At 36.7% G+C, this 27,827-nt stretch overlaps 1 protein-coding gene across 1 annotated transcript in view; it reads left to right on the top strand.

Moving 5' to 3' along the window:
- Positions 1 to 27,136, top strand: part of LOC135223702 (uncharacterized) — a 331,013-nt gene extending 303,877 nt beyond the window's left edge. The window contains 1 exon segment of the mRNA XM_064262426.1: positions 24,080 to 27,136. Within this exon segment, the coding sequence (XP_064118496.1) occupies positions 24,080 to 24,340 (261 nt within the window). The 3' untranslated portion in view covers positions 24,341 to 27,136.
- The last annotated feature ends 691 nt before the right edge of the window (positions 27,137 to 27,827 follow it).

Here is a 27,827-nt window from a genome sequence, read left to right as displayed (position 1 = left end):
TGCAAACATTAGAATGGAACCTATTACAAATGACATGTGGATCCGCTGCAGACGAAGCCAAAAAATGAGAACACGGAAAATCTGGAGTTCCTGGGCACACAGCTGAAGAGGCTGAGAAGGAGCAGAAGCAGCCATAATAAAAACACACACACACAGAAACGCAAGCGATAATGGGCAATGAACCGGGTAAAGGCCGAGAGAGGTCAACCACAACTCTCATCCAGGCGGTTTAAGAAAAGACTGACGCTGTGGCGTGGGTGCGTGGTCCTTGATCACTCTTCACCCGATATATGCACGCATTGCCAGATATCACAAGATTCCTTGCTTTCATCTGTGATTTAACCAGATCCAGCTATGTGCTAGAAATTATCCTATTGTTAAGACGAAGGTTTGTAGCTATGAAAAATATAAATTGTCTTAGAAAATGTCATTTTTTGGCAGTATTGTCATCTATGACATTTAAGGTAGGATATTGAATGAAACACAAAACGATAAATGTTGAATGCACTGCGATTTCATGTAAGGAATGAAAGAATATATTTTATATCAAAAATTTCTTTTTTATTTCACTATACATATTTTAGTATTAAATTCACTAAAGTACATATTTCATATATCATTATAATCCTTAAGTCATTGGCTTGATAATGTTGAGTGATGAAATTGGGAAACACTACTGAGGTGTAATGAAAGTTATAACTTTTGAAAGACATGTTAGACAGGAGAGGTTGGAGCGGAGATGTGTACTGGTTGAATGCTGAGTAGATACTGGTCAGATTCCAGCCCTGTGACTGGTTCATCACTAGCCAATCAGGTGCATCAGAACGGATGGGGCTGAATACCAAATGCATGGGTGCTGTGAATTAATTATAGTAAAGCCATTTTTGGGCCATTAAACGGATGGAAACTTTTCTGCTTAGTTCAGCCAAACATATGGTGTGTAATATTGATACTCACCATGAGTTAGCTAATACACCACCTAAAACCTGTTATCAATACTCATATGATGGTGCCCATCCATTGAGGGTTAATAGTAAACTAATTGTGCAGAAAACTTCAATGAATTTTGAGAATTATGAGAAGAAACTTTAAGTAGTAACTTAAAGGTTCTTCTCATAATTCTCATTTGCAGTGCTTCAAACCTCTTTACATATACTGCACTAACCACATCTATGTAGCGTTCACTTAGTATGTCCTTGCTTTCCCTTAATTCTTTGATTGTTTATCCTGTACTTTCAAAGTGTTCTTTGTCCTCATACTAGTACTTACTTCAAAATTATACTGATGATCCATCTTTTTACCTACACTACCATATTTACCTCTTCTGTATCTATACATTTTTCACCATATCAATTTGTATTCCTCATAAATTGTACAAATATTCCATCTCGAGGGGATTAAGAATCCATACTTTACTTACACATTAGAGTTGGACCAACAACCTCTTCATATATTTTCTCAAGAAATACACAGAGAAATCAAGTCTCCTCCCAATCTTCTCTGCATATAACCCTGCTGTTTGCCATATCTATTTATGATACATACTACTTATCTTATTTGTTATATTTACTGTCAGATGTCTGTGTGATTAAACTCCTTCCATTCTTCTGCCACCCAAATTAACATTCATCACTCCATCTACCCAGTCACCATTCTGCTTCATAAACCTTACTCTTGCGTATGTTGACTGCATAGTCTCAACCTTTTCTTGCAAGCACTTTCAAACCTGAACTAGGTTTTGCAATTTTGCATCACTATTCCCAGTCAGTACTGTAACTTGTAAATGTCAACCATCCCACACTCCATTCAAGGTTTATTTTCATAAACCCCAACTTTGTATGTATGTCCTCGCTATTGTTTTCATCATAAATTATGTAACTCCATGTATACCAACCACATAGTTTCCATTTAACTTTCAGACTTTGTACATTACTGTTTCATAACTCTTGATTCATACACCTTTCTTGTCAAAACCAATACTGTTCTTCCCCTGTCAACCCTTCTGCCATGCCTTATTTTCTCAATTAAAATCCTACTCCTGGTATATAAAGTAAGCCTCATAATTCTTACAGTTACCTTTACCTTCAAACAACGAGGTGACACAATAGCCCATGTCTTCAGAACCCTTCACTCATTCAGACATAAATACCCCATCAACAAGTTGTGTCTTTCCATTCTTCATTCTCTTCACATGGCATTCTCAAATTTACACCAATGCTTTCTATTGCTGTATCATTCATTTCTAAATAGCATCCGTCTTCCACTTGAAACAAATCTTCAAAATATGCACTCCAGTGACCCATGATGACATCCTTTAGGTATATGCTATGCTAACCATTTCATGTGTTTACGTATTTAAATTCTTCAGCAGTATTTCCCAACTGATATCGGTGCAATCCAGTTGTCTTTTTGGATTTATCATGTTTTACAGTAAAAGGTCTTCATAATTAATATACCCTTTAATAATTATTCCAAATTGCATGATTACCATCCTTGTTAACATTTTTGCTGGATGTTTTTTTATTTTTTTCATCTAAAGGCTAAGTATGCTCATGTAAACTTGGTTGAAGTTTGCTGCAGTGATATGGTGATTTAGGGGGCACATATTGGTTTCACACTACTAGTTAAGCCTAATGAATAACTTTTATAGACTTTGGTAAGGTGAATAGTAAATTATATATCTTGAGTTATTTGTTTAGATCTGAAATTCAGGGCATTGTATGAAAAAATATTTTCCTTTAATGGGTGAAAACTGCACTAAGGTGAGGGCTTGCCTTATACATACTCAAAAGAGACACTCCTCTCACTTTGTTGTTAATAAGACTGTGTTGGTGTGTGGTGCATGACGGATGGTGCAAACACTATCCAGATGCATTGCATGCTCTCTGTGACTAACATTGTTGCCTGCACTGTTGCATGACCCCAGCTGGTGCACTCATTTGTTTATTGTGTGTTTATTTTAAGTTTGGAAGGATATATTCCAAGGTCTCCTGTCAATGTGCACTGCAGGAGTCTCGCTGAGTTGTCTCCTAAGGACCAAATTTTGGTTTTGGGAGGATGATGATCATTTGTAAGTACTGTTAATTTTAGAATGGGGTAACATAATTAAAAAACAAAAGTCTTAGCACAAGAGAGCATGTTAGCAGTCAGAGGTCACTCTTACTTTGCACTTAAAAGTATTCCAGTATTTTTTATTTTAGTAAATTTTGTGGTATAAGTTTCATTATTATGGTGATGTTAGATTAACTCCCAGTATTTCTAGAGCAACATTTGAATACCGTTTGTAATCTTTAGGATTGCATTCATAAACAATAGAGAACTATTAATTTATTCTCTATACTTGTTTACTCATATTGTAAAATATTTACACATCCACATGAAGAAATGTACATATTTAAAAAGTTTTTAGGCTTATCTATAATTCAGTTAAGAAAATTATATGTACGTATTTGGTATAAGTACAACACTTGAAAATTTCAGTATATCCATTCACATCAGAAAAATAATTTTGCCTGAGTTTTTTGCACAAGATTGTGGTTTCTAAGTGTTTGACCTTGATTATTACAGGATTGTGAATTCTTGTTAGTAAGATGAACGATTGGAAAGTTTTAAATTTCTTATCACAGTTAGGGAAATACCTATTTTGATCTAGCTTTTGTAGAATTGTTTGGATTTTAGACAGGAAAAATGATATTTTAATTTAGGATGAAAATAGAGAGAACTACAGATACTGTGATCAAATCAACAATAAATGGTCTCCCAGACCCCAGTGCTGGGCTGTGTGATCCAATTTTCATATTTTCATTCACTGCAATCAGATAATGTAACCACCTCTTGACAGTGGTTATTTAACATCTCTAAAGCTCATCATCTTCAGTAAATAGGAGACCATAAAATAGGGCAATAAATCTGATATCCACCAATTAAAACTGATCAAACCCATTTTCAGATTGTGGCATTGTATGTTTAAAAATAGTAAAATAGTACCACTTGAAAACTATTTTATCCTCTTTTTAAACTTTTAAGAGTGCCATGGGACATATTCTGCATCTGAGCAATTTTACTTCATAATATATATGTAAAATGTCCGTGAAAAACAAAATACATCTGTGAAAAATATAAAAATCTTGAAAATAGTTCCCAACGTATCAATATTTTCTTTAAATTTTGTCAAAAATATACAAAACTATAAATAAAAAGGAAATTTAATCAGCTATACAACAAAAATTATTTCAAATTACTGGCGATAATAGTTTTTCTACTCATAGTATAAGTAATGTAATACTTCTTACTCTGCATCTTTTCCCACTTCTATGTGGTGTAAATGTTTCTGACAAGTCTCCTCCACCTGGCTCAGTCAAAACTCATTGTCCTCTGACAATTGTTTCTCTGAGATCTTTAACAACATCCATCCACCTTCGCATTGGTTTTCCTCTCACCTTCCCACCAGGCACCTCCATCTGCATCACTCTCCTCCCTACATATGTCTCATCCCTTCTCATTAGATGGCCATACCACTGCAGTGTTCTTTGATAACTCTGCAACTTTTAGTAGTTCTTCATATTCTTTCATTTTTGATCCAGTCCATTTTTGTTACTATGCACATCCACCTGAGAACCTTTATGTTGATTCTGCAGTCACACATGACACCTGACATCTTTCTCCAATTTTTCTGTCCAGCCTGCACTGTGTGTGTTATCTCTACATCCAAATTTCCATCATCAGATCCTGTTGAACCAAGACCTAAAGTTTACGACGCTTTTCAATTATATTCATCAGAAATTATTTCCAGGGTTACGACGCATGTTCCAGGGTTACGACGCCTACAACATTGATCTGGCAGATGAAATATGACACCAAAAATGCAAAATAATCAATATTTAAAGGTTTTTTTGATGAAAAATGCAATAAGAATGAATGCAGTTTACATAGTTTTCAATGCACCCAAAGCATTGAAAGTAAGGTTTTCTTAGGATTTTTGACGATGTTCGGGCTTACGACGATTTTCGGCTTACGACGCGTCTCAAGAACGGAACCCCCGTCATAACCCGGGGATTGCCTGTAGTTGAAACTCTATAAAAATGCTTAGAACTGCCTATTTTGTTGGTTAAAACTCTTAAAAAAAAAACACTAAAAATGTTTACACCTGTTTTTTAACAGTTTTATCACACAAAAAAGTGCATTTTATGATGAGATTGATATAACAAAAGGAAGTTGTGGATATTTCTCATAGAAAAATACCACAAATAGGCAAAATTTCTGCAAATAATGGGGGTATATGTTCCAGAGAGAAATCTGTGAATACTGGGGGTTCACTGTATCAGTTCAGTTAACCCAACACTGCTTGTAACCTGCGTTTTTGCTCCTTTATACATATCTTGGGCCAACCTCACATACTACTTCTCCGGTCTTCCTTTTACTCCTGTACACCTCCAAACCTCTTGGCGTGGGAGAGTATCATATGCCCTTTCCATATCTGTGAATACTATGTGCAGTCCTTTCTGCTTTTTCTGGTGTTCTTCTACCATCTGTTAGAGGGCATACACTGCATCTGTTGTTCCTCTTTCTGGCATGAAACCAAAAATATAAGTAACGTAAGACATGGTATGCATATTTTCTTTTCAGCTACACTTGATTTTCTCATAATGTTTTAAAGAATTTCAATCATTTGCTGAAGAAAAACATCAAATAAGCTCTGAAAGATAAAATTTAATGATGCTAGAGGGATCATAAAAATTTTAACTTGCGTAGTAGTAGCAACTTCCTTAGCAACATGGAAAATTTTGGTTCGTGTTCTATCAATATTTTCTATAATAGTATTTTTTTCCCAAAATATATAAGGCAGTCCCCAGTTAACAGCAGGGGTTCCATTCCTGGGAGACGACGCCATCTTTGGATGGCGAATCACCTTCATCTTCTTTTGTTCTGCCTCAGTGATGCTGATCTGTATGTTTCTTTGTCTAGGTTAGATGCTTCCCCATGTGGTTCATTAAATGATTCATTTTTGGATGCATCAGGATGATTATTATTATTTTTTTTCTAATTACATCCCTTCTTTCCCTGTGTGTGTGTGTGTGTGGGGGGTGGGGGGGTCATTGCCATCTTTGCCTTATGTTTCAGCTTTGTGCAGAGGATGGAGGACATGTGGCTTGTTCTAGGCCTATCAGGAGTACCAACCTTGGATAGCTTATTGGCTCACTACATAGCATTGCACTTACTGCTGGAGCCTCCTTCTATCATATCCCTTCCCCCCCTGATCTCCACTTTATGGGGGTCAAATGCCAAGATGTCTGTAGTGACGCATATGATACCAATGCCATAGCATTTTGGGTCTCGTTTTACTGTTCCCGCAGGGATACCAGCCGGAACCTTGCATTTTTCATCAAGACACCATGATGTCACAACCAAGCCCCTCAGTGATGTCACAATACAACATGGTGACCATCATGATGTCTGATGTCACAGCCTACTCCTTCCACCCTCACGTCTTCAGTGTTGACGAATACAACTGTATGCCTTCTGATCCAGTGACTCCGGTGCTTGCTCCAGGCAGACGTTGGATAATAAGGGACTAAATGTCTGTTATTTGTGCCAAGAGGAGAAGAATTTTGTCATCTAAGAGCTGGGACTGTCAAATCCCTGTGAAAAGGAAAGCGCAATTAGTAGTTGTTGGCTCTTCAACGGAAAGTGGCTGCCGTTACTCTAATACATTATCACAGCCAGAGAAATTGGCGGACATGGGGGTGGAAGCTGCTTTGAGTACTGCTGTAAGACTAGTGACCAAAAAGCTTTTGGAGATACTTTGAGAGTTTTTCAAGAGTGCCGTGGGAGTTCATTGGTTAACTGTGTTTTACAGCACTGTTAACAGCATTTTAACCTGAGGTTGCACCAAGTTACGGTGCCATAAGCGTTGCTGATGGTGCTAACGGCAAGAACGGACATAAATTTATGGCACTTACTGCGTCAAGTTGTGGAGCTGTGCCATTTAAGTGCTGATAACAGCAAAAAACCATAAGTCGAGGACACACTGTATCATACAATGAAACTTATGTCATACAAAAATTTTAATCATAAATGTTTTGTTCCAAGCAAAACTCATCCTAGTGGCATCAGATTAGTAATCCCAAAAATAGTATATCCATGCAACTAACCAGATACGTACCTCTTTCTGCTCCGCATGTATGATCATATATTTTTTTTTTAACCTAATCTGGGGACCAAGTAAGAGTTGGGATAGGAAATGACAACATACCTTATGATTAAAGAGTTTGAAGGGCCACCAAGGGTGCAAGGTGTAGCCGGCCTGCTGCATAGCAAAAACTGACCCTATTTACTTGACCATATTGCTCCTTTTACCCTGTAAAAATAAGTGATCATGGCATGGAATGACCACTTACGGCAACTGGTGACTATGATGATGACTATGGGAACATATGCAGTCACTCGGTAAATGACAGTTCAGTTGCTCTCAGAAAGAAGAGTATATCACTCCATACCCAGTCCCACATTGAGTCCCTTTAAACTTTTTGGGCCAAAATCTCAAAATTACAAATTTTTAATCAATCTGTATTTTTTATAACAAACCTATCTGTGGTCTTAACGTAAGAAGAATTTCTCTAGTGCCTGCTGTAGTCTGGTTAAAATACCACAAGGAATTTGGTGGCATTAGGAGACAGCTAATGGGAGTGAAGGAAGCTGGCACAACCCAGCCTTCTTCTAACACAGTGTGGCATATCAGTTTTCTTCCACCCCAGGTAACTGAAAGAGGGGTGGCTTGAGGTGGGCCATATACATTAAAACTGCTGGTTTGTTAGTTACAAAAAATACAAATTTATTAAAAAATTTTCATTTGTTCAAACACAGAACAAAATTTGGTCTCAATGTAAGTAGATACTTACCCTTGGAGAGAGGATAAACTAAGTCTCAGAACTAACTGGAGGTTCTGCTCACCTGTGCTCAATTCCTGACCAAAGATAAAACATACAAAGGAGTCGTATGCCTCTGATATGTTAACCCTTAAACGCCGAGCCGGTATTTCTGAAAGTCTCCCCCGTATGCCGGCGGCGTTTGGGAGTGAGTGCCGAAGCGGAATTTTTTTTTTTTAATTTTTTAATCACAATACGCTTAGTTTTCAAGATTAAGAGTTCATTTTTGGCTCCTTTTTTTTGCCATTGCCTGAAGTTTAGTATGCAACCATCAGAAATGAAAAAATATCACATATAAATATTGGAATATATGACAGCGAGAAAAAAAATTTCATATATAATTGTATACAAATCGAGCTGAGCAAAACAGTTAAAGCTAATGAGTTAAATATTTTTTGGTTGTATTGTACACTAAATTGCGATGATTTTGGTATGTAACAAATTGTAAAATGATCATGCAACACAGAGAAAATATTATCACTGATGCATGAATTCGTAATGCGCAGACATAAAAAAAAGTTTTTAAAAAATTCACCATAAATCAAAATATTGTGCTATTGGGCTAGAGATTTCCCGTTTGTTGCCAAATGAAGGTAATTGATTGAATATTACTAGACTGTAAGTGTTGTAGCTTACAATTGCAGTTTTCGACCATTTCGGTCGAGTTAAAGTTGACTGAAGGTCAAATTTTTTCTATTTATTGTGATTTACATGAAAATATTTCAATACTGATAAAAGCTACAACCATGAGTTAATTTTTGTTGTATTTACATTAAATTGCACACATTTTCATATATAAAGCTTTATGTAATGGCTAATATAAAACGGTGCAAACATTACGACAATCGGATGAAAGAATTTCTGATTTTTGCAGAGTTACTGCGCGGACGCAAGGAAAAAGTTTATTTTCAAAAATTCACCATAAATCAAAATATTGTACTGGAGACTCCCAATTTGTTGCCAAATGAAGGTTAATGATTAATTTTACTAGAATGTAAGAGTTTTAGCTTACAATTGCGTTTTTCGACCATTTCGGTCGAGTCAAAGTTGACCGAAGGTTGAAATTTTGGCACTTATCGTTATTTATATGAAAATATTTCAAAACTGATAAAAGCTACAGCCATTGGTTGTTTTAGTTGTATTATACATGAAATTGCACACATTTTCAGATATAAAACTTTATGTAACGGCTAATATAAAACAGTGCAAACATTACGACAACTGGACGAAAGAATTTCTGATTTTTTCGGCAGAGTTACCGCAAGGACGTAAGGAAAAAGTTTTTTCAAAAATTCACCATAAATCAAAGTATTGTGCTAGAGACTTCCAATATATTGCAAAATAAAGGTAAATGATTGAATATTACTAGAATGTAAGAGTTTTAGCTTACAATTGTGTTTTTCAACCATTTCGGTCGAGTCAAAGTTGACCGAAGGTTGATAATTTGGCACTTATCATTATTTATATGAAAATATTTCAAACTGATAAAGGCTACAACCATGGGTTTTTTTCGTTGTATTCTTCATGAAATTGCGCACATTTTCATATATAAAACTCTATGTAACGGCTAACATAAAATGGTGCAAACATTATGACAATTTGACAAAATAAGGAAAAAAGTTTTTAGGAAAAATTTTTTTTCAAACATTCACCATAAATCAAAATATTGTGCTAGAGACTTCCAATTTGTTGCAAAATAAAGGTAAATGATTGAATATTGCTAGAATGTAAGATTTCAGCTTACAATTGCATTTTTTTACCATTTCGGTTGAGTCAAAGTTGACCGAAGGTTGAAATTTTGGCACTTATCGTTATTTATGTGAAAATATTTCAAAACTGATAAAAGCTACAACCATGGGTTGTTAGTTGTTGTATTCTACGTGAAATTGCACACGTTTTCATATATAAAAATCTATGTAACGGCCAATATAAAATGCTGCCAAAATTATGTCAAAGTGACAAAATAATTTCTGAGATGTGTCATGAACTCATGCCTACAACAAAATTTACGTTAACCACTAACTCCTCTCTCCCCTTGTTAGAGAGAGGAAGGGACTTGCTTCTATTAAGGAATTTGTATTGTGTAGGAACAATCAAGTGTAGCAAAATATATTCTCACCTGTATCTAACCCGTTCCAGCCTGCCCAAGGAAAAGGTGTCCAAGGTCTGTGGGCAACAACCCACAGATAGAAGGATGTGAATGTGGTTTGGCGAAGCCATGTACTGGCCTTCAAAAAACTGTGAACCGACCATGTAGTTCTTTTTTAAAGCAATGGAAGGGCCTAAGCCCTTAATATCATGTGCTCTTGCATGCACTCTATTGGTATCTGATTGTGAAGAAGTACTGTAAGCTTGTTAATTACTTCACATAGCCAAAAGGAGATGGTGTTCATGGACACTTCTTTCTTGTTCTGACTTGTGCTTACAAAAAGTCTTTGACACTAAGGTATAAGATGTAGAGTCCTTTTTAGATAGTTATGCAGTGACCTGACAGGACATGAGTAATTTGTCAGGGTCATTACCAACAAAATTTCCAACAAGAGAGGGGATCGAAAAAGACACTAATTTGTCATTGTGAACCGAGGGATTTTGAGTCTTGGCTACAAATTCTGAGACAAATTCAAAGGCTACAGACCCCCAACCGCCTCGTGTGTTTAAACACTAAAAGTGAGTCCATGAAGTCCACCAGCTCTCTTTGATGAAGCCAAGGCCAGTAAAATAATGTTTTGAGTGTTAAATTTCTGTCTGACAACCCCATAAAGGTTCATATGGACCATGAGTGAGACTGCTAAGCACCAGGGTCAAGTCCCAATAAGGAGGTTTAAGATCTCTTAAAGAACAGGACTGCTAAAAACTTCTGAGAAGTACAGACAGTCTCTGATTATCAATGCATCAGGGATCAGTGCTAATATCACTGATTTTTAGTTATTGTCAGGCTGTCAGGAATAGAACCTCTGCCGATAACCGGGGACTACCTGTGTTGAGATTTCCCAGGAAGAAGAAAGGTTTTCATCCTTCAATTGCAGAACCAACCCTAGAGCAGCTCTATAGCCCTTGATGGCTGAAACAAAGAAGTTTCTCCCTTCGTAGGAAAATGAGTTAGTCCACTATTTGTTGAATACAGGCAGCCCCCAGTTAATGGCAGGGGTTCTGTTCCCGGCCCGAGCGCCACTAACCAAAAATTGCCGATAAACTGCTTACCAATGCCGAAAAACTGCTTGATGCTGATAATTCACTTATCGATGCCGAAAATCTGGTTAATGACATAGCTCTGACCCCGTCTCGAAATATCTGAAGATAAAGCAATATAAGAATGAAAAGAATTTAAATCCTCCAGAGAAGCAAATGCAACGAGAGGAGATTTTGGCAAGGAAAAAATAGAACTAAGAAGGAATTGATACATCAGCTGCCATTGGTTTGTTTGTATGGTGCTTTTATGTTGCATCGAACCAGTGGTTATTCAGCAACGGGACCAATGGCTTTATGTGACTTCCAAACCACGTCGAGAGTGAACTTCTGTCACCAGAAATACACATCTCTCACTCCTCAATGAAATGGTCGAGAATCGAACCTGCGACCACTGAGGTGAGACGCTAATACCATACCAACCACGCCGCTGAGGCACTCCTCAGCTGCCATTGAGAACAAAATGCCTTCCCAAAATGGAGCTGCCAATTTCCTCTTACTATACATCATCTTACCAATACTCTTCCATTGCTCAGTAGACCAATTACGGCACTTGGAACGGATTACTACATAGTTTACAATTGTTAGATCTTCACCTGCTGTAAGTGGAATGGGAGTCTGTAATCAAGGTGACCAAATAATGAGGCATCTTCTCTGAGGCCTGGATTACTTTGGTGATTCATGGGTTTGTATTTCTAGAAATGAAAATAAGACACGTACATAACACAGTACCACACAGAAAAAGACACAACTAAAAATGAAAAACCAGTATGCCAGGGTGTAATATGGACAGGAAGTGCTAAAACAACCAGCTTCTTGGCAAGAAGGTGGTTGGAGAGAAACAGGTATGCCACAGCATTGTTGAGGTAAGCCAGGTCAGACTGTACCTGCCTCCGCCCTAATTAGCTGTCTTTCATTGCCACCATAATCATTGTGCTTTTTTCACCAGACTCCAGCATGTACTAGAGAACTTTCCCTTACATTAAGACCAAAGGTTTGTTCTGTGTATGAAGTTATTTTTGCACTATCAGATACATATTTATAGACAATTAAATATGTGCTCTATTTCATCGAAATTTTGGCATTCTGTTTATATTGCAGGCAATTGAATGGCCACATTCAATATAAGAAAATTAATTCTAAGAAAATTGATTCAAATGCACTGTAACTGAATAATTTATGACACTATTCAGGCTTACATAATAATGCATTGGTCTTGCCTTACTAATGGGGATCTTTAGTCCCTCTATGAAATAAGTTACTTAGTGAAAAGTCCAAAACTTCATCCTCTGGTTAAACTACTTAGATAATAATAATCACCTTTGCTGAAGTGGTAGACTTTAGTAGACTACAGTTAAAGACATTTATTTGTATTTTTACTAATTCCTATGAGGTAAATGTGTTCAGGTCTGGGGGTATACCTTATATATACTAGTCGTAAATTTAGGAGGGTGAATGTTGTAAATTTTTTTTTTTTTTTTTTTTTTGTTTTTTTTTTTTTTTTTGATACTGTGAAATTTTCCAATTCAACATTCATATGCAACGGGTAAGAAAATTCAAAATTTAAACTAGTATCTGTAAAGGATCTGAAAATAAATTTGTATGCACATAGAAGCTGCTACTCATCTTTAATCCCTGGTTGGGAAGAAACTATGCTTATTTTAATCCCTAGTTGGGATGCTGTTTTTAATAACCCAACTCCAGCTATTTATATCTCGAGTGGCTTATTTCATAATTGGTTTTGGTAGATGTTTTATTGGGGAAATGCTTTTCCAAGCTCTAACCCTCCCTATTTATTTGGGACTGGAACTGGGTTGGGCTAGCTTGTCTTCAAGTGACTGGCTTACATTTGGAAACTAGTAGACTAGTTTCCTAGTTTAATTTGGTAACTAGTAAAACTTATCCGTTCCAAAATATCTATTTTGGATGAGCTGTTATAGCCCAAAAAACAGTTAGTGGCTGCTGAAATCATCATATTGATTACAGTGCTTAGAATTGAACACACTTTTAGGCATAACAACTGGAACCTTGTGCTTGTCATAGGATGCCCTAAAATTATAGTACATACTATGTTTTAACCCTGTTGTTTTATGGAGCAGTCATTTTTGTAGGTCTACTTATTACCCGATAGCGTTTACAGCACGTGTATTTTAGTTTGTGGTCTACTTATTACCTGATAGTGTTTACAGTACATGTATTTTAGTTTGTTCTCTTGTTTAATCTATAACATGGTTGGTTGTGTGAGAGATGGAAGATTTACATTCATTATAAGTAGGACACACCCATTACACATTACTCAGAAAATCCTAAAGTATGTAAGGAAATGTGCATTTTAGAATTTTTACTTGTATTAGTACACAGCATTGCTGTTATGAACTGGGAGTTAATGTGACATTGCTATATTTTCAGAGTACTATTATCAAATTTAAATTTACTCATTTTAATGAGGAAATCCTTAGTATAGTCCAGTAGATTTCTTTATTTTAGTATATATTATGTACTGTATTATTAACTATTTATTTTTCACAGTTATCTAAAATATCTATGGATACTGTAAAGTAACCACAGATCTTCATAACATGAATATCAGCTAGTTTACAAAAGAATCTTCTGCAAGTTAATTAGTACAGTGTAGTAGTTATATTTACAATGAGCTTTGTGCTTTTTTTTATTGCATATATTGCAACAGTAAAATTTGTTGCTTGTTTGTGAAACAGTAACCTGAAGGGCAGTAGTGAATCCATCATTGGATTTTGTTATCAAAGTGTTTTACTGAAAGGACAAGCTATATGGTTGGCAGAATGCATGCTCTTAATAACTAGCTTTTCTTGAATGTCAAGTATATCAAAACATTCCTTGTAGAAAACTGTATTTCTGAATACTATACCATATTTTAGAACCTAAAGATTGATAATCTAATCTGTAAATTTAAAATATTTTTATAGTGGCATTTGTTGTATGAACAAATATTTTGTCTTAGAAACAACAGGTAATGTTATTTCAACAGGGTGATGTTTTTCAGGAGCTCCCTTTCTTAGTCAAACTGCAGTATTTTTTGGTAGTGCATCTTTTAGCCCCAGCTTTGTGAGTGGTTTATTTAGATAGAAATTCAAGAAGACTTAATGAAATACGTTGACCCTTTACCTTTGCTGTTTAAGTTTAATCAAAATTAATGAAAAGATTTTATTACCCAGAAAATTACTTATTTTGAGCTAGAATACAGCTAGACAATTACTAATTGTATGTTAGGGAATAATACAAATTTTGTTAATTTGGTTTGCTGTAGAGGAGCTGAGACAACCAAATTATTGTAAATTGGAGTAAAAAAAAAAAAGTTACAATGAGGATGCTGACAAGGTGGTCAAAGCTTCAATATACAGGCAGCCTTCCATTTTGGGGGGTTCCATTCCCAGCTGAGGGCTGCTAAGCAAAAATTGGCAATATGTAATCGTGGTAATATATAAAAGGCATCTATGACATCCAAGTGACAGTAAACCGCTTATGGGCCCTGATAAACTGCTTATTGGCACCGAAAATTGCTTACCAACACCAAACATCACTTAATCTGGTCAACGACAGTTAACCAAACACTATAAAACTGGAACGCCATTAACCAAGATTGCCAATAGCAGGGGCTGCCTGTTAGGACTTAACCAAGTAAAGCTGCTCATGCAATTAGTTATTTAGCATCATTGAACTCTGTATTTTTACAGATTAATAAGCCAAATGGTAACCAACAGTCGACCCCTGGTATTTGTGGGGGATGTGTACCACAACCCCCCTGCGAATAGCTAAAATCCACAGATACCTAGAACCCTTCTAAAAATGCTTATAACTGCCTATATTGATAGCTAAGTATTTTAATAGTTTTATTGCAAAAAATGCATTTGTAATGAATATTATTTGAAAATACATTACATATTTAGTGAATATTTCTCTATGAAAATTATCATTAGGCAAATTTGTGCAAATAATATGTGAGGCAGGGAGTCCTGCTGTCGAGCGCTGCCAATCCCCAGTTAACAGCTCTGTAAAGCGGGTTATTATTGTTATTATTGCTGATTTTCAGTTAGCTGGAGTTTCAGTTAGCTGGGAATGGAACTCCTCTTGTTAACCAGGGATTGCCTTACATACACTCCATAAAAAAATCTGCAAATAAGTGAGTCCGCGAATCCGGAACTGCAAATATGCAGAAGTCGACTGTACTACATATAGCATTTTTAAAATAAAATGCCCTTTGAACTATATGGTCACACCTATCTGACATGGATATTTGATGAATACCCTGTACGTATCACTTATTTTAATGTGTAAAATGTGCAGCTTGAATGAACTGTTATGTGACAATGTTCAGTTAAATTGACACCATTTACAAATTTTCAAATGCTTAAATTTATCTTAGTTTAAAGTTTCAAACAACCATAGGATTGCTATATGGTAAGCCCATATTCAAACCTTTCAGTTAAGCCTTTTGAGTAAAGATGATTGATGCTCCATCATAAATTTGGAAGTGAATACTATATTGAAATATTTACAATCCTTTCTGAAAACTTCCAGTGTTTAATACATATTTACACTAAGTTTTTAATTAAGAAAATTTGCAGTAGATTGGATTATTGAGCCTAGTCAACTGTCTTTTCATTTTTCATACGCCCAAAATATAACAAATTTTAAATCAATTTGTATTTTTCATAACAAACAAACCTGCAGTCTTAATGTAGGGGAAAATTCTTTAGCTCATGCTGGAGTCTGGTAAAAAAAAAAAAAAAAAAAAAAAAAAGTTTGCGGAGGAACAAGCCAACTTGGCAGAGAGGAAGAAGGTATAGTCGACCAACCTTAACCAACAAACCTCTGGTCTTAATGTAAGGGAAACTTACTCTTGGAGGGAGAATAGAGAAAGCCTCAGAACCGACTGGAGGTTAGTGCACCTACGCTCACATCCTGGCCAAAGTAGGACATAAGCAGTCATATGCCTCTGATTTATCCAGTAAAAGGTTACTCAGCAGCCAGACATCTGGGTTAAGAGATAATGTAAACTCCAGTTATATTTTATCTGTGGAAAAATAAACAACCTGTGTTGGAGACAAACAATGATATTAGCCACCAGCCCCGTTTGTTGTCATTTCCCTTTCCCATTGTAAGAAAGAGGACTTGTATTGTGTAGAAAAAAAAAAAAAATAGGGGGACTCTCACCTGTATCTGACCAGTTCCAGCACATGATGGATTAATTCTCACCACTACCCACAGGTAGAGGAGAAAAAGAACGAGAAAGGAAGAAGACCAGTCATCTCAGTCACTCGCACTTTCAAAACCAATATTTTGAGCAAGATACGAACTGTATGCTAAGGGCACTGGATGAGCTACATAACTTGTTGAGCAGCCACCACCAAACCCTAAGGAAAAAGTGTTTAAGGACTTGTGGGCAACGTCCTGTAGACAGAAGGATGCGAAGGTGGTTTGGTGAAACTATGTACCAACCATTAAAATCCTTTGAACCACAAGTTCTCTCTGAAAGTGCTGGGAGGGCCTTGGCATCTTAACATCATCTGCTCTTGTATGCACTGTATTAGCATCTGAATGTAAAGAACTTTATGTAAGTTTGATCACTTCACAAATATTAAGGAGATAGTACTCGTGGATACTTCCCTTTGTTCTGGCCTGTACCAACAATTCTTCAGGTTATTACCAACAAAATCTCCCAAGGGAAGGGATAGAAAAAGATTCGAATCTGGCCTGTACTAACAATTCTTCAGGTTATTACCAACAAAATCTCCAAGGGAAGGGATAGAAAAAGATTCGAATCTGTTGTTGGGAACCAAAGATCTTGAGTCTTATCTGAGAATTCCAGGACAAATTCAAAGGTTACAACTCCCAATCCCTCGTGTTTAATGTCGACAGTCCATGAAGTTCACTAAATCTCTGAAGAGGCTAAGGGTACAAGAAAAACCTTTTGAGGGTTAAATTCCTATCCCATTATGGCTGAACTGAAAGGAGGTTCTCCCTTAAGAGAAAAATGAAGAAGTCTATTAGACTTGTTAAATAGTATAGGCAATCTATCGGCGATTGGGTTTTATGGCAATCGCCTAGTGCCAAAAGTCATTGGAAATGCATTGATTTCCGTTTATCTGCTCCAATACAAGCAGTCCCTGGTTATCGGTGGACTCGGTTAATGGCGATCCAGTTTTATGGTGCTTGTCTAGCACCATAAAATTGGCATTTTTGATGCCATAAGGTGCCAATAATAGAGTTATGGCGCCATAACATACCTAACGGAGGCGCCATTAACCGAAACTTGGCACCATAATGGCAGTTTTTCTAATCAGCAACCTATCGAGAACATAACCCCCACTGATAACTGGAGACTGCCTGTAATGGAGTATTGGCATCCATACATACCTAACAAGAGGTGCCATTAACCGGTTATCGGTGCCAATAGCGACGAAAATCACTGATTTTCGGTTGTCAGTGATTTTTGGTTATCATCAAGGTGTTGGAATGGAACCCCCACCGATAACCAGGGACTGCCTGTAGTAGTTCCGACTGGAGAGAAACTCCATTGACGACAACAGTTGCAGTAGACAGGCCACTTTCACGGGTACATGGCTGTAGGAAGCCTTCTGAGATAACCAGACATTTCTAACGCTCCTCGGCAAGAAAAGCCTCTAGCTCACAGTAAAGTCTCCAACCATGAAAAGATGGGATCCTACCGACTGGTGAAACCTCTCATTGTGCAGTTGGGTGCTTCTGTCAGCAGTCAGTAGATCTGAGTACCATTCTGCGTGTGGCCACAAGGGTCATCCTACGGTTCTGAAATTCATCACTGTTGATATATTATAACTTGGCAGTGTAGATGTCCAAATTGTCCAAAGGACATTGAAGGGGGTCTTCTGCCATGGACCAGGAATCTGGAACAACTGAACAGAATACCTCTAGTTTTTGTTGTTGTTTTTTTTAGGTGCAGAGGTCTACTGATGAGAGCCACGGAGTGCCCCAAAACCCTTTCTTGAAATTCCTGGTGTTAGGTTGTTGACATGAAAGTTTGCCTTAGTGATCCACCACCACCGATGTCAGATCTTCTAAGTGTGCTCCCCAACCCTCGTAAGAGGAGTCGGAGAACAGAAGAATCTCTCTAGGGAAGAATAAAGGAGCACTCCTATGGTCAGGTTCCTGTCATCCAGCCACCAAGCTAAGTCCTTCCTCACTTATACTGAGAGGAACTTAGAACAGTGGAGAATCCCTTCATGTGGACCAAAATTCTTTTAGTCTCCATTGGAGAGACCGTATGTGAAATCGACTGTGAGAAACTAATTTTGCCAAGGATGACAGGAAACCTAGATTGACATGCCACGGATGAGCATGTTGCTTCTGTTTGGACAGAAAGGACTGGACAAAGTTCCTGAACTTTCCTAGGCATTGGTTTGATGTCTATTAGCATGCCCAGGTGCGTAAAGAATTCTTTGACTGGGTGTGAGGTATTAATTTTTCCAAATTTATCATGATGCTTAACTCTTTCATATCCGCTTAGTTTTGAGCACTGTCCCCCCAGATATCCGAGGTATCTGGGAGCGCTCGACAGTGCGAAAAAATAATTATTTCGAAAATTCAGCAAAAATATAAATTTTATGCCAACAACGTTCATTTACTGTCCTTTTTTTTCTAAATGTTAGTATTTTATGGTGGAATAGTCAGAATAAGAGTCCCAGCCCTCCAAATACAAAAAAATGTGAGTTGTTTAACAAAAAAACAAAAATCTTTACTTTTTTTCATATTTTCGTTTGTAACCCAATAACTATGAAAGTCAGGCGAATGAATTATTTTTTATGAGAAAGCCAATAAAATTCTCTAAATATCGACATATAAATCAATGGAAAACGAATAAGTCCAGCCGGTGAAAAAATTGATAGAAAAGAGGGTAAGAAACAGTGCAGTACAGGGATTTGAGCATGCGCAGTACAGAAACTACTTGGCTGGCGTTTTGATACCCGAGATACACGGTCCAAGGTATGATCTAGCCTATGGAAATCGCTACTTGTCCGAAAATAAAAAAAAAAAATGCCCCTACCACACGCACGAAAAATTTCGGTAAATTTTACGTACCGCTACGTCAGTTGGATAGATAGGGGATAGAGTATTTTTACGTACTATTACGTCAGTTGGACATGAAAGGTTTAAGCCATTACAAAATTGGAGAAGACGGTCCCTGTCTTGGCAGTTATTGAGATAGTATCTTAAGATTTGTGAGTGTTCCCTGAGAGTAAGCCCATGTTGAAACTAGGGTGAACACTGGTGAAAACTTGTTTAGCTGTTGCAAGACAGAAGCAAAGATCCTCGAATTGGTAAACTATCTCTCTCACACTGAAGCGAAGAAACTTCCGAGAAGATTGATGGATTGGAATCTAAAAATATGCATCCTTGAGATCTATTGTGAGCATGAAGTCATTCTCCTTGATGGCTTGTAGAACTGTTCAAGGCGTTTCCATTTTGAACCGAGTCATCTTGATGGAGAGGTTGAGAGTCAACATGTCTATTACCAGTCTCCCATTGTCCAATGGTTTGGAAACCAGAAATACAGCTGTAGAATCCTGGAGATGGGTTCTTCAACAATCTCCACAGCTCCTTTTTCCATAATTTCCCTCACATCTTCTTTTGCAAACCTTGAGAATAAGTCATTTGGTGAAGTGGACACTTGAGAATGAAGGATCAAACTCAAAATTGGAGTAGATATCCCACCTGTAGAACATCTACTACCCAGGTTTCTACCCCGAACTGCTGCCAAATTACCCAATGGCTCACTAGGCACCCCCACCAATGGCAGTGAGTGGGGAGGGGCGCCCTTTCTATTGTCTACCTCCCTGAGCCCTGCCTTTACCTCCTCTCCCAGGTCTGGAAGAATGTGCCTGAAATGGTCATTGCTGATGAGCTTTCTTGGTTGGAGATGGAAAGGATTAACAAACTCTGCATGGCCCTGTCGTGACTTGAGACTTTTTAGGGGAAAGGAAAGCAGATGACTTTGAGACAGCTTGATTCACAAGTCAGTCATCATCATCCCCTATGTCTGTCGACTGTGAAGTCTAGCTGGTCCCTGGGATCTATACCATTAGAATGAGGATCTAAATCTAAAGCAAGCAGAGAACAAGAGCAAGGGAATAAAAATATGTTAAGGCGCAATTGTCAGGAAGTGGACAAAAACAACCAGCATTTGGGCAGAGAGGGCAACGGCACAACCTGCTGTGAAGGCAGTCAAAGAGAAACTGATGCATTGTAGCTGAGATAGGTTAAAATCCTTGTAACATGTTTAGTTTTCTGCAAAATAAAACTACTGTGCTGGCTTTGTGTCCATCCAGTCTCAGATCTTAAAAATTACCGAGGCTAGGGGGCTGCAAATTAACCTCTCTAGTTTTTATTTTATCTAAGGTTAAGGTTAGCCATAATAGTGCTTCTGGCAACAATATAGGATATGCCACCACTAGGCCATGGTTAAAGTTTCAGGGCTGTGGCTCAGCATTATACCGAGACCACTGAAAGATAGATCTGTTTATGATGTGAGTTATTTTTATGTAATGAAGTGAAATACATCAAGGTTGCAATTAATGGAAAAAGTTTATGTACAAATATGTCCCGAGCTGCTTATTTCCTGCTATATAGGGTATATAATGTTATACTACTAAATTATTTTAATAAGTTTCTGGGTATGAAACCTATTTTTCTCTCTTATTTATTTTCTTTTGGGGGGGAGGGGGAGATGCCAGTAAGTATCTGCTGCAGATATTATCAAAGTTTATATTTTTTCTTTTGACTTGATGTTTTGCATTAGTAGAAATATGTATATTTTTTTCTAAATACTATATCGAAGTAGTTTCCAAAATTCCTCTTGTACAAAATTTGCTAAAATAACAAGGCAGTAAATTCAGCAGATTTTGTAGAACAGTCATAGGTCCCTAGGTCCCTAAAGGAGAGGATAGACCGAGACTTAGAGAAGATTTTAAATCTTGTTATATCGCTCAAGATACGCTGAAAATCCTTAAGTTGTGTAGTAAGGAGTACTGTCTTCATTGTCAGGAGGAAAGTAACTAAATCAAACAAAATTTCTGCAAAGACAATATTTATATAATTTCCTGCCTGATCTTGTGACAACTTGACCAGTCTGGTTATTGCAGTTATGCTTGCCCATCTCTTACCCATTTGCTGCTCAGTAGGAACATTCATGCTGGGTGTGGGATCAAGAAAGACTAATATATACTATTTTGCTTTTCCTCGGTCCAAGAAATTAATCTGGTTTTTTGTTTCATAAATCTGGTTACATAAGAACATGACTGGCATTTAATCTAAAGTATCATCTGTCTCACCTAAGTACTGGCAGCCCCCAGTTAATGGCGGCATCAGTTAACAGCTATCCAGTTTTACGGTGCTTGTCTAGCAACGCTGTTAACTGGATTTTCTGCGCTGATCTCTGGTAAGCAGCACCAATATCTGGCTAGCAGCACCAATCTCTGGTTAGCGATGCCATTAAGCAGGTTTTTAGTGCTGTTAATGCTGATTTTTGGTTAGCAGCGTCAGCTGGGGACAGAACCCCTGCCTTTAATGAAGGGCTGCTTGTATACACTAATGGTATTGAAGACTTCCACATCCCTACTGTGCTTTACACTGCTTCTGTACAGTAGTTTGATAATCTTCGAATTCATTATCCGGTTAAAATCCCAATGACATGTGGCTAGTTCATTCATTCTATCACTAACATTAATGGCACTTTATGCTTCCCGATGCATTTTGGATATTTCTTCGAGTTCCCCACTTCAACAAAGTTGCAGTTGCTACAACTGATAACATGTATTTTATGTTCCTTTTCCTGTTTTGCCAGGTTTGCATTTGCAAAGGGATTTACAGATAGTTTGGCAAAATGGAAAACAAATTTGCTCTACTGTATGTTGTTTATCCCCAATATTTTTCATGACTAATTACTATTTGCTAAAAAATATTTATGTAAATTTACCGAGAATGAAGATTCAGTAACTTTTTTTCAAAATTTCTTTGAAAAATTACATTTACAACTGACATACTATCGTAAAAGACAAGAACAAAAACCCCTTGATATATTTACGAGCAAATTTACAAAAAGAGAATTTATGTGAGACGGAGACGCAATACATTCCCCCTTGATGTCAGAAGCTGAACTGAAGTCCTGAGACACCCAGATTTGTGATATTAGCCAGTGTAACAGTTGCCATTAGTAAATTTACGGGCTATAAAAATATTGGCACCTCTTTCCTGGCTGATTCTTTCTAAATTGATGGCGTAATATTGCTTATCTGCAAGATCAATCCGTCCTCCACCCCATACCTGTTATTACTACTCCTGAGGATCAATCCATCCATTATGGATTAATGCCAGCCATGTTCTTAGAGAAACCAAGTTCTCCCGATTCGTTAGGTATCCTTGGACTGTGGGAAAGCCAATTAATGGACAGTCTTGATGCATCCCCCAGTGAGCAGCAGATGTGCAACATAACTGCAACAAACCAAATTGGTCAAGCTGTCAGAAGGTTAGGCAGAAGCCTGTTACAAATATTCTGTTCACTTAAAAATTTTGATCTAGCGATATTCCCTCTGATGATAAGGACCATAGTCCTTGTAAAGGTTATGAATTTTCAGCTATATCTTTAGCAATATACTATCAAAATTTACACTCAAGAAAAATGAATCTCTTTATCCTCAAATTCTACACATACACAATCCTTGAATGAAAAAAGTTCACAGCAAATATTTACCACCAGCTCAGAAAATTTAAAGAGTAATTACAGGTTAGGTTGCCTTTCACAATTTTAGTTTTATAAAGGTAGCTGTTTATGAGAATATATAATGTTTCACTGTACTACTTTACAGTAGAGTAAAGATAGATTTCTGCGAGTCTTATTATTGTGTATGGTGAAGCAAGTTTTTAGGTATAGCTTTTTCTTATTGTGAATTCTTACTAAAATTGGTTTTTATGGAAAAGTTTGTCCAGATTGTGAAATCTTTCTGAAAATGACTTCAAAGGAGTAATAGTGTTTAGCAAGTGATAACTGTAAACTGCTGTTATTAGTACTAGACTTTGTATGAAATCATAAACTACTGTTATTAGTACTAGACTTTGTATGAAATCATAGTTAAATCTGTTATGTGGATATTAGTGAATATTTGACTTATTCATATAAATGTTTTACACAGTAGCAGCATTCCGTTTAAATCCCTTATTGCAAGAGTGCTTTTACATGGCAACTCTTGTATACTACTTGGAAATAAATTTTTGTAAGTGTATGATTATATTAAATAAAATAAGTGATTATGAAAATGGACTCCTTAAATGGGTAAGGCTTGAGTGCACTGTAATTTGCTTGAAGTTTTTATACACCATCTGGTGTATTTGCTTAACCCATATATTCTCTCTCTTCCTCAATAGGGTATTGGAGTACCTCAGCACTAACCCAGCGCTCATGTATTGGTTGGTTAGTTGAATGGTCTGTTGGTTAGCTTCTACTTGTTGCCCTTTTGTTTTTTTCTCCCTTCATTAAGTCTGTCTGCTTTTATTTTGCATATATTAATATTTTTATTTCTATATTCAGAATGGCTGTTCTCTATTGCATAAGTCAGCTATCTTATAACCTAAACTTTTATTTACTCATTAACTAAACTGAACTGTACCTGTATATTTTTATTTCCAACTACATATAGCAAGTTGCCTTTGCCTGTCTTTAGTAGAGTAGTTTTGCAGTTATTTATTAAAGAATAAATTCATTTTCTTTCTAATACTACTTTTTCAAATTAAGTTTATAATTTAACCGTAACTTTTTTTGACAATTATTTTTTTTTTTACTTTAAATAACAATGGCCCTAGAGTATTGTATACTGAAAATAAGTTGGATATACTGTACGTACATGTTTTTAATATAATTAAAAGAATATATTAACAAATCATGTCCTTTTGCTTTTTAGGGTAAACCAGGTGAACCAGTGTATGCTAAGGTGAATAGAGACAAGAAGCGCAACAGGCAGTATGACAGTATGGGTCCACAGTATGGAACACTGGGAGCGGATGACTGGGGTGGACCAGTTTATTCTGGTTCTCCCACTGCAACTCCAAATTTCAATAGCAGCTCCCACAACAACAACAACAATAATAACAACAACAATGCTAATAATAATGGAGTGATTTTAGACAATGGGGAAGGTCAAGCAGGTGATTCATGGGTTTGAAACTGGAAAGGAGTGAAGCTTATTCCTCATCCCTGTTGCTCATTCCCATCTCTTGGGAGAGGATCATGGAGGCATCTGGTGTTGCTCTTCCATGTTTTGTCCTGCTGTGCTCTCTCTGTCCCTCTCTTTAAGGCAGTGAATAAATGTAAATCCACTTGGAGTTGACATGAAATTCATTGCAATTGATGAGATGGGAGAACAAATGGCTTAAATCAGAAATACTGTACAGTATATTGATTCTTTTCACTGTGTTATATAAGTGAATAATTAAGTCTGCATACGGTACTGATGTTTTGTCTGTTATATTGATGTTGACACTCGTTGTGCATGTTATGTGAACACTAGTTAGTGAAAAATAAGTTCTGTTTTTCTTACGTATTATACATTATTAGGGAGAAGGCAAAGCTCAATTTGATAAGGATCCCTATATTTTATAAATGCACACAAATGGTGCCAAGAATTTTTATTACTTTAATAACTTGTAAAGACATTATATCAATCATTACTCTTTGAGAGTTTATATATATAAATATAAATATATATACATATATATGTATATCCAGGTGATATTGTAAATGCTGATGAATGCCTGGAGCAGTTAAGGCCTATTTCTGCTCTGCATAGAAAGACAGTTCATTTTTTACCATTTCATACTAGACAATCCAAAGTGACCAATGTGTTTATATACTGCAAGAGGTACTGGTGCAAGTGTTTCCCAAGTACCAAAATACTACCACATTTAAAATATGTGGATAAGGATGGGAGGAGGAGGGGGCTTGAAGTGTCATCGTCTAACATTGTAGTTTTGTATTGGGCCAGGTGTATTATCAGCACAAATATGATCATAGTGTACAACTTAAAAAGTGGAAAAGTGCTTCATACTGGTGCCAGGAAACTATGAATGAATGGAGGTAAGAGAGGACTCAATTTGTGATGCTGCGGCTTAGCTTGACTGACTGATGATACAGTGTGAACCCCTCTTGCTACATCAACAACCAGTTTTGGTCATACTATTTAGCAAATAGGTTTATTGGTTAGATAATGTATTGCCTTGCCTCCTGCCGGTCCTAGGAGTCTGATGCTTTGTCAGAGGTCACTGTTACACTTTTGACGACAAGACCTTCACAAATACCTTTCTACCTCCCTAATTTCTTCCAGGTATCCAAAAGAATTCTCCCTGGTAGGAAACAGCAGCTATAGACAACTAGTTCCTTGATAACCTTTCCATAAAGAAAATTTGCTTTGTATAATACACGGTCATTTAGGTTTTATAATCGAACCATTTTTTATTGCACGGGGCTGACTGATTTTAAGGAGCTACTGTGCTCTTTTGTGCTTGTGTAATATATCTTGTATGAAATAGCCATAGCTATTATTAAAAATTGTAATTTTTGTGCGCTTGTGGTCACTTTTTTTTTTATTTATTTATTGTATTGAACAGTATACTACTTGACTTTACCTGAAAAATCTGTGTATCATAAGCTTCTTTTTTATTTTAAAGAATTCTGTTGCATGTGCAATATATTGTGTACTTTTAAAAAAGTTATCTTTATTACTATTATGTTCATTATAGTTATTATTGCAGTATTTTATTACCATCTTCAATATTATTATTTAGCAGCAGTGACATTTGTCATGCAATGTGATCCCAATAAATAACCTCCCTCCTTCCCTTTCTGAATTAGGGCACCCTTCACCATGTATAACAAAAAACATAATAAAGAGAAAATTAAAAATAAGGGGAAATCAGGCTGTAATGACTCCTAGGGATTACCTGAGCCTACTTACATTCTTCATCTTAATATGTTAAAAACTTAACTGTTGCATAAATTTTAGAATAGTTCTGATGACATGAAAATCACACTGTTGTAAAGCCTTATGAGTCATGGCAGATCTGAACAGCTTACTTTCAGCTGTTACACATTCCAGGAGTAGTTTAGGTAATGCACACTCCACTTCAGAGGTAGGTGTAAACAAGGGACTTTATTTGATTTTTTTTCTTCACTGAAATAAAGTGTCGTGTCGTGTGGCTGAGATAGCAGCAGGACACTGGGCAGCAGCAGAAGCAGCAGCAACAGGAGGTTGTTTGTATGTGTCGTTCAGTGTTCTGCAACTTGTCAAGCTTTTGGGATATCCTCCTGTGTTGTGCTAATGCTCTAATTAAGGAATCAGGTTTCATGGCCATTTTTCCTGCTATACTGATGGTGTCTCGTCAGTCCACCAACCATTACACGACACCCATTCCAGACAGCTCCAATGGCATGCATCAGAACAGCTCAGCCAGAGCCTCATAGTTTGCCAGGAAATTTTGCCCATTTGTGTATACTGTACTTTCATTAGCAGATTCTAGACAGTATAGTGCAGTTTATGTCAGACTGTATAGCTGGAACGACCAGCTGGAAAATGGGATTACATTTTATCAGTAAAAACATTCATCTCTTTTAGACATTTTTGATGTAATTACAAATATTCTAATTTTTGTACTTTAAATATTTCCTTCTATGTCCTGTGTAGTCTGTTGTTACACTTCCATCAGAAGCAGCATTTACTGTACATTGTTTTCAGCAGCTTACTGCATTTTACCTGTATAGCAGTGACAACAAATTGCATAATTCGCACAGATCCATGTTTCTGTCTTGCCTTGATGGTTGCTTTACATTTTATTATGTTGGTTTATATATTGCTAAACAAGTATTTTTATTTTTCTCATACAGTACTTGAGTATTCAGTAACAAAGGATTTCTAGTTAATGATATTGTATTGGGTATTTATACAATAAACAAAAAACTGAAGATATTAAGGATTTTAATTTTTTTTCTTGCACTTGCCAGGTGTATACAGATACCTTTATGGAAATTGATGCTGAAATTCACTCACGTGTAAGACAGCTGATCTCCAGTAAAGGTACTCAAGAATATAGTATAGTTCATTATCCAGCTCTGGTAAAACCAAATGGCAACTGCTTTGAACCCATCATACGCTGGTTTTGGTTCATAATTGATAATGTTCTACCAAAAATATTTTAAAGTAATACTATACTTTTAAAATATACTAAGAGTATGCTAATGTAACTACTATTCCAAAAAACTGAATTACCATTACACCATTTCTACCTAGATTATTTCTATCGAAGTTATAAGAAAAATATTTTGAAAGTACATTAAGAGTATGCTGATATAACTGCTATTCTCCAAACCTAACAACATCAACACACAATGCTCAATGAGCTGCTCCAAGGGGTTATACAGGCAGCACCTGGTTAACATGGGGGGGGGGGGTTCCATTCCCAGCCAAGTGCTGCTACCTGAAAATCGCCAATATTGGTGATAAAATGGTGCTTACGACATTGTAAGCGCTAATAAACTGCTTATCAGCGCATACAAACCACTTTCCAACACAGAAAATTGCTTACAGTCACCAAAAATCTGGTTCAAGACAACATTAGCCAAGCACCGTTAATCAATGCTGCTGAGAAGTGGGCTGCCTG

The sequence above is a fragment of the Macrobrachium nipponense genome, chromosome 20 (genome assembly GCF_015104395.2).
Source record: "Macrobrachium nipponense isolate FS-2020 chromosome 20, ASM1510439v2, whole genome shotgun sequence".
NCBI lineage: Eukaryota > Metazoa > Arthropoda > Malacostraca > Decapoda > Palaemonidae > Macrobrachium > Macrobrachium nipponense.
Note: the sequence above shows the minus strand (reverse complement) of the source record. Positions and strands in the feature narration are given on the sequence as shown.